The sequence below is a fragment of the Pinus tabuliformis genome, chromosome 2_2 (genome assembly GCF_031772625.1).
Source record: "Pinus tabuliformis cultivar Carrire ecotype Pingquan chromosome 2_2, CPIR1, whole genome shotgun sequence".
NCBI lineage: Eukaryota > Viridiplantae > Streptophyta > Pinopsida > Pinales > Pinaceae > Pinus > Pinus tabuliformis.
In genome coordinates, this window is record NC_142300.1 from 271,951,446 (window position 1) to 271,968,860 (window position 17,415).

Consider the following 17,415-nt stretch of genomic DNA (forward strand, 5'->3'; position numbering starts at 1 on the left):
CCAAATTACTTTTCAATTCCACATCACTTACAGATAACACAGTAATTGAGTTTACCTACCTTGCATGTATTCCAATGTGTTTGGAAGGGGGTTTGAAGCCCATGAAATTGGTTCTTCTTTTCTTATAGGATTTTACTTTAGAGTCATATTCAACCACCCAAGGTTTCACTTTTAAAAGGAATACTTAAGAAAGAATATGAATCTTCGAACCCTAACGTTTCTATTGTATTCTTTCATTTCAGTTTTTCCATATGAGGGTTGCACATAATTATTTTCTTTTTACCCTTTGCAGGGAGAAAAATTATGACCCATATAGTGACTACACGTAATAATTGTATTTGAAACCCTTGTGATATAATTTTCCACTTATAAATAGGTTTTTTAATCGTGATTTTAATGGGTAAAGACTTGACGTCATTTCTTTTCCCCATGTATGCTCTCGAGGAGACAAATTTTGCTTTAAAAACTAATGGCATGTATTATATAACACTTTCTCTCGTTCAATCTCCTCTACCTGAAGTTTCCAATTTTACCATTTTACATTCTCTTGTCATGTATTTTGAGCTGCTATGACACTCACTCTCACCATCGTTTCATATAAATTATTCAAGTTATGGTTATTTGGCATAGATTAGCCATAGACCTAATGTTTGTGTGTGAATTGTAAAGATTTATTATGGCTTTATATTTGAAAGTATGTTCTTTAAGTTTCATCATGATTTTTTCTTTCCCGACAAGGGTTTCATTCTTGACGAACTAAGGTCTATGTAAATTAGGCTAGTAACTTTGGCTGTAGGTTTATTGTTCCTCCATTACAATGTTAATATATAAATACGATTTCATGTCAATAAATTGATCCATTCATCATTATCTGGGTTGTTCACTGTAACATTGCATTCATTATGGCTTATTCATAAGCCGTATTTTTTGTTATAGACAGTTCACTGTGGAAATGTTCATATTACCAATTCTAACTCTCTTAATGTTTGCAACAGTTACATAATGAAATTATTTCTTTTTGTCCAGCATTCAATTTGCTATTAAATACATGAACATAGATTTTTTTTTGTTTGCAATGTATAATCAATTCTACTCCAACTGTATAACTCCTCAAGATGTTTGTTTATATCTTTTATCAGTAATATTAGTACTGTAACATAATAGTATGGCTATATATATTTCAATATCTATAAGCTTAGTATATACACAACTTTTATAGGCCAAAGACCCTACGTATCTTTGTCCCGGGGGACTGCATTGGTCTACTTGCCCTTAACCCTCTCTTGTTAGATACAAAGGTGTTGACCCATGATAATTTTATGTTTTCTACAAGTCTGCACTACTAACCTATGCAAAATCCTAATCTTAACCTTACTATTATATTTATATATTTATATATGTAGTTCTCTAGTTCTCTTTTTTTTATATAGTAATAGATAGTAACAGATCTAGTCTCATATTCAAATTCTATCTTTACTAACTTCATGAGACTGTTCAAAATATTCTCTTGTCACTTCCAAAGGCTAAAAAAAAATATCTCATGCCCTGCACTTGTGCACATTTCATATCCTACAACAATAAAGTTAACCTAACATAAATCTTATCCTAATGCAACACATTCATCTTTAGTAATACTAACAATTATTTCCTAACATATTAAAATCTTAACTTTTTTAATTCTATATTAATTATCTACTACACTATTTACATTATATTCAAGCATTCATAATCTAATATTCACAATTCAATCACTCATATACTTATCTAGATCCTTTTGAAATAGGTTAAAGGTTCGATGATCCTCGCAACCTTGAATTGAATCTCTATCAATTCCCCCCGAGCTTGACCATTAGTTACCATGAAAGATATGCAAAAATATGAATTATAATTCTTCCCCTAAACCCTTAGAAATGTTGTGCTAATTTTCTAGGTTCAATCGATCTTCCTCTGCCACTGGCAATCTTATTCAAGGGAAATTGTCTTATCTCCCATAGTTCCCTGTTATAGTATCCACCACATGAAATTTCTCTCCAATAATGTTAACTTATAGTGGTATGTCTATTTTCAAATTTCCTCTTTTTCCTTCTTTTGCACTCTACAAATGACAAAAGCGTAATAATAATGATAAAGGAGGAATTTTCTTCCTCTTTTTTTCTTCCCCTATAGGCATAATTTATTTCTCAACCATTTTCCTAACAGTTAAGGGTTAATATCTCTTGTTAACCTTTTACACATTTCTAAGACGATTAATATACTGATAATGTTTTCTTGTTTTCATTTTTTAAATAATAATTCTAACAATATTATCCATCACATGTCTTTTACTTTATCCAGTCACCAAATAAATCAAATGTCTCATAGTAAGTTTCTAGGGGTATTACTAGTAGTCATAGTTTTTCATAGGCAGCTAGAAATATTTAAAGTAACATGTGTAGGATCTACTAATTAAATTTTAATATATGAGGAATCTATCTTTGAGTTTGATTATTATTTTATTTGTTTTAGGACCAAGTAAGCATATTTTCAACTTGCTCGTCGATTACTTGTATCTATTGCATGAATTCCACTTTTCCATATTATTTGATCGCTTATAATGTGGATGAAGATAGAAGGATCATGTAGTATCTAATAAATGAAATGGTTGAAAGATGAGCCATGTTTTAAAGGGTTGAACTTGAAAAATCAATGTATAAGTCGATTATAATCTCCCATCCCATCCTTGATATGAAGATGATTACATGCTTGGAAAACTTATAATATAGTTTGTTTCGTAACTTTTATCTACCCATCTCAATATTTTGCTTTCATGTATTATCTTGTTATGCCTTGCAACATTAACTTGTGGTCTAAGAAACCCTAACCTAAGAGAATTGAATCATCAAAATCACTCTAATCACAACACCCTTGGGCCACCCAAACACTCAACATGCCTATATTGCTTTGGTGTTTCTTCTCAACTACCATAAGTTTCAAACATTTACTTCATTACCAAATGAATCCTTTTGGAATCCAATTATGTTAAGGAAATTCAACCAAAATAGATGAAAGGTGACTAAAAATTTAGACCCATAATTCATAATTTCTTATAAAAATTATTTGTGAACCTACAGTCCTAAGTGGAGATGAAAAGGAAGGTTGAGATACATCCCTATCAATGGAAAAAAATAGTTTAACCACATCTAAAACATTTATGTATATTGTAGCAACACCTCAAATACTCATAAATATCCAATAAAATATTACACTTCTAAAATATTAGATTCTTTTTTAATTCAACGTACAAACAACAACCAACCACAAAAATGATAACATCACAATGCTTTATTATTGGTAACCTTGAGGGGATATATAAGGAGTCAAGTAAGAATTTGTAAAGTTCTATTCATTATTCGTAAATAATATAAAATATTGTATTTCTCCTTACATTATGTTTTGCATATGAATATTTTTTATTATTAACATAATTTTATTCACACAAAAATAACTTACAAGTTTGAATATTGTAACTCCCTAAATGAGTCTTTGTATTGATTCACCTTTTATAACACACCACATAATTGAGGCACAACCAAAAAACTAATCCAATTCTTATCTATAGTCATTAAATATGTTATATTCTTTATCATCATAATAATAGAAGCTTTATTTATCATTCTGAATGAGATTTATATGGGAAAACGAACATCAACCTAAACAATAAAATAGGAAAGTAATGTAAAACAAAAATTAATACTAATAATTTTTATATTTTTTTAACAATTTTTAAATACTAATAACTTCATAATTATTTTTAATAACTAATTATTATCTTGCTACCCGGCAGTATTACTAATCGGTTTTTCCTTGATCACCTATTAGTTCAGTCCACCATGTGATTTTTTTCTTTAATTTATCAAAGTAAATTTTATAAAAGAAAATTTTCTTTTATTTAATTTTTCTTTTAAAAAATAAAATTATTATTATTTATTTTTGTTGCTATTAGTATTGGTTGAGAGTTTATATACACAATGCATCATAATCTGTGATGTTTTTATATCATCTAGATAATCTCATGAATGAAAAAAATGTTTTAGATTGTTTAGACGGTTATAAATAAGCTTTTAAAACATAATACATGTTTATTTATATTTTAAGTTTTTATAATAATTATATTTTTGTTGCTCGAGATTCCTTTTTTAAAGTAAATATTAGGTCTTCTAGTCTCAAAACGACACGTGGATGACTTGGGGTATTGGATATTTGACATGTTCGCATAGCATACACACACAATGAAGTGCATGAAGTAATCTCAATTTTGATGTTTGTGTTGTTTTTCTATTCAATGATAATGTCCGCACTTGCATGGCATATTATCCTGTCAGAGATATGTAATCTCATACTTGGCAATGTTGGCATTTTGTCAGAGATATGTAATCTCATACTTGGCAATGTTGGCATTTTATCAGGATTTGTTTTACATACTTATTGTTCATTTTCTATATACTTATTTTTCTTTTTTCAAGTTTGTTGTATTTATCTTATTAAAATTTTAATAGGATTATTTACTATTTCTGGACAATCATTTGACTTTATATTCAGAGAATAGAATTGCCTGAGACACCTTATATAGCAACATTGACCCTCACATAGAGTTCTAACATTTCACATGGATTTTGTTTGGATATTTCATAAAGCGCATCCTTTCCCACAGCCTGCTTCCACATCATTTCTTCCCTTTCATATGTCTTTTCTTACTCTACCTATGAAATGTGTTTTCCCCTATGATGTGTTGGGTGAAGTGTGGTTAGTGATTGCATCACTGTATTGTTTTTATTATTTAGGGTGCTTTTCGTGTTGTTAATTGTTTTTATTTATTTATTTGGGTATATTTCAAATTTTTTAAATTTATTAAGTTTAATGTTAATTAATTGTACGAATAAACAAATAAAAGTTAGTGCATTGTTAAGGCACTTTATGCCAAAAGATTGCTAGTTCAAATTCCTTGTGGGTGCTTACCCCACAAAAAAGAACAAATATTTATATCCACTAAGTTAGAGCTTTGCAACCCTCTTAGAACACTTTGGTAAACCCTAGCTACAATCAAGGAGGGCTAGCTCAAAGGGGGTGTCTGCCCCCTCCGTAGCATCATGCAGTGGCCTTACAGGCCCTCATCATCTCACTCTCAAAGAAACCTTTTTCGAAAGAAGCCTAGTCTATATTTATGAAGAGAGCATAAAACAAACCCTCTGCAACACTTCCTCCTAGATTTAGACAGACCTCTCTAGGTTTTACGAATATGGATTTGGTTGCAAACTTCACTAGAATGTGGTTGTCCCCCAGATCTATGGAGAAATGGATAGAGAAGACTTGAAAAGCATTGATGAAAGGTAATATTGGTTTGTATGCCTATGTAAATGAATTCTTCACATTTTTATTTGAATACAATGAAAATAAAAATGTCATTATTTGGAATGGTCCATATTTTTTGGGGGTAAGGGGCATGTATTTGAACAAGTGGTCATTGGAATTTAATCTAGATGATGATATTTTGAACATAGTGCAAGTTTGGGTTAAATTTCCAAGGCTCCCCCTCTCATGCTAGAGCAATGATTGTTTATAGGAAATCGAAAATGGACTAGGTAAAGGATAGAGTTGAACCCCAAGGGTTACCAATTTCTTTGTGGGGAAGCATATCTTGAGAAGGGATTTCCCTCGAAAATCAACCCCAGTCAAGGAGAATGGAGCCATTTTCAAGTTCTTAACTATCAACAATTTCCTTTTAAGTTCCCAATTTATCATGACTATGACCATTTTGCAAGGGACTATATGAAAGAACAATCAAATAAGGTGAAGAGGTAGCAATGACACTAGAGGAACAATGGAAGACCCAAAAAATGGGGGAAATAAGGGGAAGATGACAACAAATAAAAATCATTCAGCACAAGGTAAGAGTGTTTCCTCAACCTCAGTGAACCCATTCGAGGTTTTGCAGTTGCAAGGGGATAATGAACAAGAAGAAATAAATAAATGTGTCAAAAATGTCATTTTGCTTTTTAATGCCTTTGCCTTAGCCTTTGCCAATTTCCTTAGCCAAAACACACATCCAGTGATGCCCACTAGGATATATTTTCCCGACATTCAACTTCGAATAAGTGTTCCTTAACCATGGTCTTATTTTGCCCTTATTAACTTTCATTACATGAATTTTTACCAGGGTTGTTACACATAGCATTATATCTACATTATGGGTTAAGGAGGTTAGGACCATAACATTAAAGGTTATAAGGCATCAAAGCTTTTGTGTGTTATTTTCTTTTTCTTAGTTTCAATGAGGGAACATTGTTTATATATTTGCAAGATCAAATTCATAATCCTTTACATGAAGCACACTACTTATGCATTAGTGACCCTTGGTCAAATTAACAAAGAGTCTCATTACCCTCTCCTCCACAATGCCAAAGTCTTTCCAACTTATCATTTAAATCTTACACCAACTCACTTATTATAATGATGGTATCCTCCTCCAACAGATTTGACCCTAGCTAATAAAGATTATCAAAATGCAACATGTCACCATATCTATTAATTTCTAGACTAGACCACATTTGTTGTTCTTCCAATGAATCTACCAAATAATCTAGGTCTTCCTCATTGATAGTGTGCCCAATATCCACATCTTACCTTCTTAATAGCATTAATAACATATTTCACCAAGCTTCAATCCTACTTACGTAATTATATAAATCCTCATCTTGGAGCCTTCACTCTATTATCCTCTGAAACTCATATAATCATTTTAGAAGGATTTGGAAACCAATAATAAAATAATTTTCATATCTACAAAATAAAAATAAATACACATGCACCAAAAAGGATCGCTTCCTTATACTTACACTAATTAACTTAATGAATATTTATACCTAAGATTATATTTTATTCCATAATATTTCTCTCAACCAATTTAGTATAATAATTTTTTTTTAATATAAAAAATTATTTATATAACAAAAGTAATTTCAAAACACACTTGTTAAGGTTTTCTAATTTTTATTAATAAATATTTTAGGAAATATTGTGTGAAGAGTACTATGATATACTATTAAATAAGAGATTTTGAAGTTCTTTTGATTATATCAATTAATATAAAGATTTTATATATTGTAATTCATGTAAAAATTAAGTTCTAAGAATAATATTTTATATCAGATCAATAAAAAACTTTATGTTATCTATTAAACTTACATCACATTATTATTTTCCAACACAAATCTATTTTAATACTAAATTTATTAAAATAAAATAAAAATTATCCAAATAAAAAAATAATTTTAAAATCCAAATTAAAACCAAGTTAATTTTTATATTAATAAATTCATTTTATCTTAATGTTATAATTGACATTTTCTAACCAAATTTATGAGAAAATTAATGTAAACATTTCCCACTTTAATTTATTCACATTACACTTAACTACTTTAAGTATAATTATTTTTTAATAATCATAAACATTTAAAAAAAAAAAAACTATTTTTTCTGTTGAATACATTTATGTTGTCGCTGGATTACTCTTCATATTCATTGTGTTAATCCCTTTGACCCCTTGTGTAAGGTCCTTGGTTATTCGGGCGCGGTTGGGTGTGGGCGAGCCAGGCCGCATGACGGACAAACGAGCGCGAGCACGGGCGCGCGGGAGGGCGCGCGAGTTGAGCTGCACGCGGGTGGGCGTGCGGGCGCGCGGGCGGTTGCGTGAGCTGGGCTGCACGCGAGCAGGGCACAAGCGCGGTCTACACGGAAATGCGACGTTCCTATGAGTTGGATGCGACGAAAGTCTGAGCACCGGTTTTATGACACTTGGAAGTTTATGCCCGCCCGAATGAAGCGTGGATGAGATGGATGGAGGCCGACATGTTTGGCACGTTTGAGGGGTGTGTAAACCATGTTTTAGTGGTTGGCTGGGTGAGCCACCACCCCATTACAACGCATATATATTGGCATGCGTTGGAACATCAAAACATAATTCGAACAAGCCTCTTCGCATAGAGCTCAAGGACTAGTGCGTAGAAATAGAAGGTAATGCGCATAGCTCACGCGCACTTCTTGTGAAGGTCGCACATTTGGTGAAGGTACTTGGAGTTAAGTCGAAGGTTGGGCAAGGTGTGGCCGGGGTTGTTCTAAAGCGCAGATTTATGTGAGACTTGAGGAGGGGGTCTTGGTGTCTCGGGTGAGCACACTCCCACCGTGCAAGGTGAGCACAGAGATTGTAAAAGGTTGTTTTGCCTCTATTGTAAAATTGGCTAAGTATAGACTTGGATTTTGCCAAGGATACTTGTGAAGCTTGTATTATTGAAGAAAGATTGATTATAATATATTGTTGGGAAAACTCATTGTTCAGGGAGTTGCCCCTCCCTTTATACTGTGCAATTGTTGTTCTCTTTTATAATTGCTGATGATAATGAATGAGTATGGGTGTTCATTAGTATAAAGGTTATGCTTAATAATACTTGGTTGCGAAACGCAAACTAAGTAAGAGAAAGTGAATTAGGCGTAGTCCATGAACATTAGTATTGGTGAAAAGAAAGTGTTCGGTGGTGCTGCACCTCGCCAAGAGTGGTTGGAAGACTACCGCAGGCCTAGGGGCGTGACAGGTGGTATCAGAGCAGCTGATTCGGGCATTGAAGGTTGAAGCTGCTACACAACTTCACCGAAGTGAATTTTGTATCAGAGCTTCGGTTTGAAGCCGGTGAGCAGGGTTGCTTGCGATAGTGGAAAGGGTACTTGCAGGTGAAGGAAGCCATTTCACACAAGTGGAACAAGGGTTGGTTCAGGTTGCAGGTGACTTGGTGAAGCTGTTGGATGGTCGAAACTAGATTGCAAAAGAAGAAGAAGCTGTTAGAGATGGCGGCTGAATCTCAGGCTGGGTCTAGTCATGGACAAGATGCTACTCTAGCACTTATGCAAAAGATGTTGTTGAGAATGGAGGTTATGGAAACTTCCTGGGATAAGAAGATGGACTTGTTCGCTAAGGAGAAAGAGGCCAATTCAAAGATGAAGGAAGAGTTTGATGAACTGCAGACACAGCATGAGTACACTGATCTTATGTGTACACAACTGGAAATAAGGGTCAAGGATGTTGAAGAAGCAAGGGATCAGGGTCTTGCAGAGATTGTGAACTTGAAGAAATCTCTTGACGAAGCCAGGGATGAGATTGCGGTGTTGAAGAAGGTCGTGAGGCATAACTCAGGTGGAGGAGTGCCTCATGTGAAAGTCAAGGAACCAAAATCTTATGATGGCATAAGGAATGCAAAGACACTTGGCAACTTTCTATGGAACATGTAGCAATACTCGGAACGGTTGGGTCTATCTGATGATGAGACAAAAGTCGAAGTAGCTGCTCAGTTATTAACAAAGGATGCTAAGATGTGGTGGCGAAGGAGGATGGACCAGATTGCCAATGGCAGTGCTGATGACATCACTTCGTGGGATGACATGAAGAAGGCTTTGCAGACCCATTTTAGTCCTCAGGATGAGACATGGGAAGCAAGGACAAAGATTAAGTACATAAAGCAGACCGGGAGCCTACAAGCATATCAGCGAGAGTTTGCAAGTGTAGCTCTGGAACTTCCTGACATGGCAGAGAGGGACAAGGTGTTCAACTTCATTATTGGGTTGAAGCCTTGGGCACGCAATGAAGTGAAGAGGCAGAAGATTAGGACACTTGAGGAGGCTTTTGCTGTTGTTGACAGGTTGGTGGAGCATTATGATGAGACTTATGATGACAAGAAGAAGAAGTCCGATAAGCCGAAGGATAAGAAGAAGGATGATGCTTTGAAATCGGATGATAGTTCAAAGACGAAGAAAGCCTTGAAGTGTTGGATATGTGCTGGACCACACACGGTGAAGAATTATCCTTCTAGACCAAAGGTGGTTGCTATTGCACAATGTGATGCGAAGAATGAAGGTGCTTCTATGGGGATGATGCAGATACTTGGTGCTTCTGCTACTACGGAGGTGGTCTCTAGGAGGGATCCTAAGAGGAACAAATTGGAGTATGTTTGAATGAAGGTTGGAGGTGTTGATGTACTCACTATGGTGGATAGTGGGGTTTCTCACAACTTCATGGGCGAGGATACTGCAAGAAGGATTGGGCTGAAATTTGTACCGGCAAAGGCACAAATGAAGACAGTGAATTCTCCTCCTATTGAAGTTCTTGGTATAGCTGAAAGGGTGGACACTACACTTGGTGAATGGACAGGGAAGGTTGACTTCACTATAGTGCGGATTGATGACTATGAGGCTGTATTGGGGATGGAATTCATGAAACAATTTGATGCTATGATTGTTCCACATTTGAAGAAGCTCTACATTTATGATGGAAGGGAAGATGTACCCATTGGTGTGCCAACCATTGGAGTGACAAGACCTGATTGTAAATTGGGGGTGATGCAAATGGAGGATGAGAAGAGAATGGGAGACATGAGTAAGCGGTTGTCTACTGTTGAGGCAAAGCTTACCGAGCAGTCATTGGTCATCAGGTCACTTTCAGATAACATCTTGGACTTTTCAAGAAGGTTAGAGTTGGTTGATGATGATAATGATGATGAGGAGGTGTATGTGAGGCCGGATGTCTAGAAGGAAGACCTGGTTTCTTATCTACAAAGGATGGATATTGAAGATCCTGATAGGTGGATCGAATTGATTAGTGAGGGAGAGCCTTTAGGCTCTACTCCCTCTACATCTTCTTAGATGAATAAGGAGATGGGGCTCATTGTTAGCTGCTCATGGAAATGAGTCCCTAAGCATGTTGAGCAGGTATGATTGATGGTGCAGGGATGGCTTGGCATCAAGCATCATGACATGTTGCAGATGAGATGGATGGAGTTTCCATGGACCTGAGCATGGATTATACTTATGGAGATATATTCTTGATGAGTTGAGAACGTGGCAGGTTGTTTTGAGAAATGACCGACGGTGATGGAAGAATGTGCATTCTTGTGGTTTGGGCCCATGGTTGGATTAGCTACCCAACTAGCTTGAGTCATGAGGGGATCCAATGTACATGATGATGTTGCTATTGGGATGAGATGTTGACACATGATGGATATGTGTTAGCTCTTGTTGGAGTATCATGACAGAGGTTCACATGATGACACATGATGAGGTCGACACGGGATGTTGCAGTGGATATTGTGGTAGAGGGGTTGATGATCATGGATCGAGATGATATCTGATGGAGGACATACCGTTGGGGTGTATACCTTGGTATGGGGAGCTTGGTGGGAGTTGGTCACTAAGGTGAGACATGATGAGGATGGAGTTCTACATATGTTGCAGGGATGTTTGCCTTATGTGGAGGAGTTGACATCATGGATAGTGATGATCTTGGTGGATGGCTACCAAGATGGTATGTTGTCGAGGACGACAATGATTTCAGGTGGAGGAGGATGTAAGGTCCTTGGTTAGCCGGGCGCGGTTGGGCGCGAGCGAGTCAGGACAAACGAGCGCGGGCACGGGCACGCGAGCGGGTGCGCGAGTTGAGCTGCACGCGGGCGGGCGCGCGAGCTGGGCTGCACGCGGGCAGGGCGCGGGCGCGGTCTACACGGAAATGCGACGTTCCTACGAGTTGGATGCGACGAAAGTCTGAACGCCGGTTTTACGACACTTGGAAGTTTATACCCGAATGAAGTGTGGATGAGATGGATGGAGGCTGACTTGTGTTGAAAGGCAGGCCAACATGTTTGGCATGTTTGAGGGGTGTGTAAACCATGTTTTAGTGGTCGGCTGGGTGAGCCACCACCCCATTACAACGCATATATATTGGCATGCGTTGGAACATCAAAACATAATTCGAACAAGCCTCTTCGCATAGAGCTCAAGGACTAGTGCGCAGAAATAGAAGGTAATGTGCATAGCTCATGCGCACTTCTTGTGAAGGTCGCACATTTGGTGAAGGTACTTGGAGTTAAGTCGAAGGTTGGGTAAGGTGTGCCCGGGGTTGTTCTAAAGCACATATTTGTGTGAGACTTGAGGAGGGGGTCTTGGTGTCCCAGGTGAGCACCCTCCCATCATGCAAGGTGAGCACAGAGATTGTAAAAGGTTGTTTTGCCTCTATTGTAAAATTGGCTAAGTATAGACTTGGATTTTTCCAAGGATACTTGTGAAGCTTGTATTATTGAAGAAAGATTGATTATAATATATTGTTGGGCAGACTCATTGTTCAGGGAGTTTCCCCTCCCTTTATACTACGCAATTGTTGTTCTCTTTTATAATTGTTGGTGATAATGAATGAGTATGGGTGTTCATTAGTATAAAGGTTATGCTTAATAATACTTGGTTGCGAAACACAAACTAAGTAAGAGAAAGTGAATTAGGCGTAGTCCATGAACATTAGTATTGGTGAAAAGAAAGTGTTCGGTGGTGTCGCACCTCGCCAAGAGCAGTTGGAAGACTACCGCAGGCCTGGGGGCATGACACCTTGCCTTCCACGTTTGAATATATTTTCCAAAAAGAAATTGATCAAATCTTCAAACCTTTTTAATGATAATGATAAATCAAATTGGCATTTGATATCCTCCTCTATATTCCCAATAAAAAAAATTGGTCATATCTTCATAAACATATAAGCATATCTGCTTTAAAGCCCACAATCTCCAGGACACTCCTCCTCTCATGGAGACACCTCCTCCTCTCATGGTGCTTCCGGTTAAAGTTAAATTGTGCAGTTGTTGACAATGCTATCACGTCATTCAATCTGTTCCATGCTGTGACAAATTTTCTTGTGACCTCTTATAACGTCTTTTTGTAATAAAAGTAGTATGTGTTTTACTTGTAAAAGCTGTTGCATCGTTTGTTTTACTATTATCTTCTCTAGCAAGTCAAAAATATTTTCTCAATTTTTCCCACTTATTAGAAGTACACTGAATTAGATATTAACTTTTAATCATCCAGATTGCAGAAAATTGGAATCAGCTAGGAAAATTTGTGCCCTGAATACCCTGGAAGCTCATCAAACACAATGCATCTAAGCAATGCTAGGTGGTAGACAAATAGTTAAAGTTGTTGGATGATTTTCTTCATTTCCTAGAAAATTTTCTTTCGCAATTAATGTATATTGTATATTGTACTCATTTGGTATAAAATATGGAAAAGAACTCGAGGGAATTAATTTTTAGAAGAAAAAGGAGATAAATTTTGTACTAAGGAGGTGGAAAATAGTTTATTAGAATAATTCCAGACAGCTTCTATTTCCAGCAAATTTCAATCTGTTTATTTTCCGTGTAAAGCACTTTTAGATAAATCGAAGTGTTTTTCCTCTAAATGTTAATCTGAGTTATATGGCTTGATTTTATAAAGTGAGAATTGAGCATCAATATGTCCTTATATATTGTTTATGAGGATTTTATAAGTTGAAATATTTATGTCACATACAATTTATGTTTAAGGTACATTTTTCCTTATGGAATTGTATGTAGTACAAGTCACGTGATTACATTTAACTAAATTTTCTAATGGTTGAAACTACTTTTTTAGTATGTATTTGGTGGGCCCCAGTATTGTAGCAATATTGCTACAACTCCTGGAACTCCCTTCTTTAATTTTATCAACCCAGTAGTTTGTAACAAACTTGGAAGCGATAGTGCTGTATGCACAAGTACTAGCTCTTGTCGCAGCTGTCACTTGGTCAGCTGGCACAAGTCCACTAGGAGCTTAAGCCAACTTCTATGAGCTCTTAGAAGAAGCTTTTTAACTGATGAATGGAAGCTAACTCAAAGGAAGCTAATCTACTTGTGGAAAGAAATTGAAAGCCAAAAAGAAACACAAACCCTAGCAAACCCTAATTCTACCAGCTAGTCCTATTGACGCAAAGGAGATCATGCAAACTACTGAAAGAGATGCCATTACTTCTATGAAGGTAAAATACATGTGTCTAGACTACCTCTATTTGATTAAGTTGTTGGAATTATCATGCATGTGCTTTTAACTATTTTTTACTGTGCAGAGGTGGATCGAAGAGGAGAAATGCTTGGGAAAGGTTGGGAAGGTTCAGAGAGGGTCTAAGGGGTCCCTAACACCCTTCTAGAGAGTCTAACAAAGTTTGGCTGCCAAGAAACCGTGTTTATGAGCTTCTATAGGAAGTCTGCAGGGGTTCTACAGGATGTTCAGGATTTCTACAGGATGTTTCGAAATGGGATTTTGGAGCATGGATGGAGGGAAAAAGATGGAGGAATGAGTATGGAGGTGAAATAGGGGTGTGAAGAGGTCTAGGGCTTGGTGGATGAGGCTAAGGAGCGATTGGATTTGTTCAAGGATGGAGGAAGCGATGATGCACAAGAATGTAGGAATTAGGGCAAGGTGGGGAAAGTATGGAAAATGAAGGGTACGAATCATGGACTAAGGGTTGGAGCAGATTATCTGATGGATTATAGATAGATGGAGAAGGATAACAGGTGCTCTGCAAGTTATTTTTAGAATTTAACAAAGAAGACTTGGAAAATCAAGAACCTAATTACCTTGACCTAATTTGACCTAGATAATAGCAAAAGAAATGGAACAGAAGTTTATTTGCACAAAATCAGATGAACTAACTATGCAACTAAGCAATCATAACCCTAAGCATGCAGTCAAAACTGATATCAAGTTTGACAACTAAGAATCCAACACTAATACTTGCAAGGTGAAGCAAAACAACATTTTTGTGGGCAGCAAGGTCACCTTTGTCCCAACTCACGATCCCACTGAGGGAGAGGTAAGATCAGAGGTGCTTGAGCCCCTTTTTCCAAGGATCCTTTATGTTATTATTCTATCCAAATCAATCTGAACATGAAAATCTACTTTAATCATCAAAAGCAACCTAAATAACACAACAAGTTTTAAATCTAAATAGCATATTTTACTCTAAGAATGCAGCAAAGACACATGAAAGTAAACAAAGGAGGTACTAGGCACTTGAGATGGGCCCAACCCCAAGAGCTACAACCTCCTAAGAGAGATTTAGAGCTGGTGCAAAGCTGGATTCATCTTTATTGATCAAGAAATGAAGAGTAACATCAAAACTGTCCACAAGGAGAACTTGAAGATGAGCTGACAGCAAAACTAATCTATTGCCTAAAAATCGAACTACAAAATGACTACAACAAGACTATGAAATGACTAACTACCAGCTAACCAAAATGAGGCCCTAAGCCTTCTTATTTATACAAATTGAGGACCCCAACAGTCCTCCTAAACTTTAGGGACTCGGCTGCCCAAGACTTGTAGTTAACAACAGTCCTACTTAACCTGCTTGGCTGCCCTTGTGCTGATTGATTTGGTGGCTCTTGAACTCCGAGCTGATGGTGGAGAATTCGAGGTAAGGGCCCATAAATGAAGGGAACACCTTCCTAAAAATACTCTCCACGAATTTGGTTGCCAAGTGCTCATTTCAACCATTGACTTTGTCTCCAAATTGACCAAAAAGGCTACACAAAGCACAAATTAGACTTGTTGGCATAATGACTAACCCAATTCACTCTATTAGCATAAATATAATAAAAAACATGCAATAAACTAATGAGAATGGTGGATTAAGTCGAATTAGGAGGTTGAATGAGCCCAAATAATTATCCATTTTTGGGGCTCATCATCACCCCCCTACTGAAAGTGTTGCTCATCCTCTGAGCAACCAATATATCTCCTCATCTTTGATGGCCCTGGTGGCCTCCCTGTCATGCCAAGCTTCTGAAGTGATGTCCTCTTCTCTGTCATGAAACCATGCTTCTTTGCTTCTTCCCACTACTTGCTCCTTTTCCTAAAGAATTCTCAGCTTTGGTATGATTGTGCAAGTATATTCAATCTGATGGCAGCAATGGTGGCGAAAGGAGATGAAACCAGTGGAGGATGGAAGAAAAGAGTGGTTGCATGTCTCGTCAACAGTCTTCAAGCTTCAAATCCCTCTCCATAATTGATTCTAGCCTACCCAAAGGCTTCTACAGGATGTTTCTGGTAAAAATACAGAACTTCCTGTAGAAAGTCCTGTAGCTGAGTTCTGGCTTCTTGTAGAAACAGACAGCACCACTGTATCCTGCTTGGATGTGGGTGATTTTCCTTTCAGCTTGGTTGTGGCTACCTTAGAGGTGCCCTCACTGACGTGGAATTTTTCAGTCCTTTCCATTCTACTCTGTAGTCTTTTCTCCCTTGGTGTTAGTGTGGTTTTGTCCCCCTCTGTTTTGGCAGCTTGGTTTAATGCCAATGTTCCAATCACTGATGTTGTTGGATACATCTGCAGGGTTGTGCTTTTCTGGGCTTGTCACCAACTTGTCATCATTTGCCTTGCCCCATAGTACAATATACAGTCCTGCTATTACTAGAATTGCTCCCAGCAGACTTCCCAGATAATATTTCACATGAAGGATTAGCTGTTCCAACACTGCAACAATTATGGTTGAAGTTGGATTGAACATTGCAGCAAAGACAGGTCCCTTCAGACGGATACAGTAAGTCTGTTCAAAGAAGGCAAATGCAAAGCATAATACTCCCTGCATATTATGGGCCAATATGATCAATGACGATGTTAAGAATTTCTGCACATTATTAAAATGAAGATGCGGTGCTCACAGAGCATATGATGCTGAGAAGCTGAATGTCCCACTTTAGCCTCCAAGCAGAGGCCTTTGGCTCAAAAATTAAAGCCACCACAGTGCACTGTAGAGTTCCTTGCAGCATCGTGAGAGCTGTTAATGAAATTTCTGCTGGATATTTCTTAACAACTGGACCCTGAAAGGTAAGCCATCCAGACCAAAATAAACAGCCGGCAAACAACATCGGTGCTCCAAGCAGCCATGTGTTATGAAGAACCCTATTGAGCCTAATGAGAACAGGGCCCTTGTAGAAGGTCATAATCATTGCACCACCCACACATATAATGGTTCCTACAACTTTGGCTTGGCCATATTTACTCCTGATATCAACTTTCTCCAGTGTAAAAGTTGTGGCCATCCCAAACGTGACAACAGGAACCAGGTTTGACGTTGTAGAAGCAAATGTAGTGGAGGTGTAATCTAGGCCAGCAAAGTAGAAATTCTGACATAGAGTGGTCTTACCCAGCCAGTGCAAGCACAAAGATCTGCCAGAAGATGGCACATGTCTTTGCAGGGCGTTGGTTTCTTTCAAGAAAAAATCAAAAGGAGAAATAACTACTGTAGCAACAGCCAGGGTGTAAGCTACGAAAACAAAATGACTCGTTCCTTCGTCCAGAGCAATTCTGGTAATGATATTCATGCCGGCCAGGCAGACTTGAACTGCAATCTCAGCTAAGAATGTTGCAAATGCAAATTAATCAGCGAATGGTGAGAGCATTTCAAGGATGAGTTCGATTGGCTGTTTATGTAGGCTTCCACTGATGGAGGGTGAGCTGGCTAAGTGCACGTTGGCCCCATGCAAACCATTGGTCCCCACTGTAGT

The 17,415-nt window shown here is 37.2% G+C and overlaps 1 protein-coding gene across 1 annotated transcript in view; it reads right to left on the bottom strand.

Moving 5' to 3' along the window:
- The window catches only part of LOC149192353 (WAT1-related protein At2g39510-like), a 64,146-nt gene that overhangs the window by 21,581 nt on the left and 25,150 nt on the right, over nt 1–17,415 (bottom strand). The window contains exons 4-5 of the mRNA XM_089406167.1: nt 16,570–17,264; nt 16,233–16,490 (exon numbers count right to left, since the gene is read on the bottom strand). Of these exons, the coding sequence (XP_089262293.1) occupies nt 16,233–16,490; nt 16,570–17,264 (953 nt within the window). The remainder of the gene's footprint in view (nt 1–16,232; nt 16,491–16,569; nt 17,265–17,415) is intronic.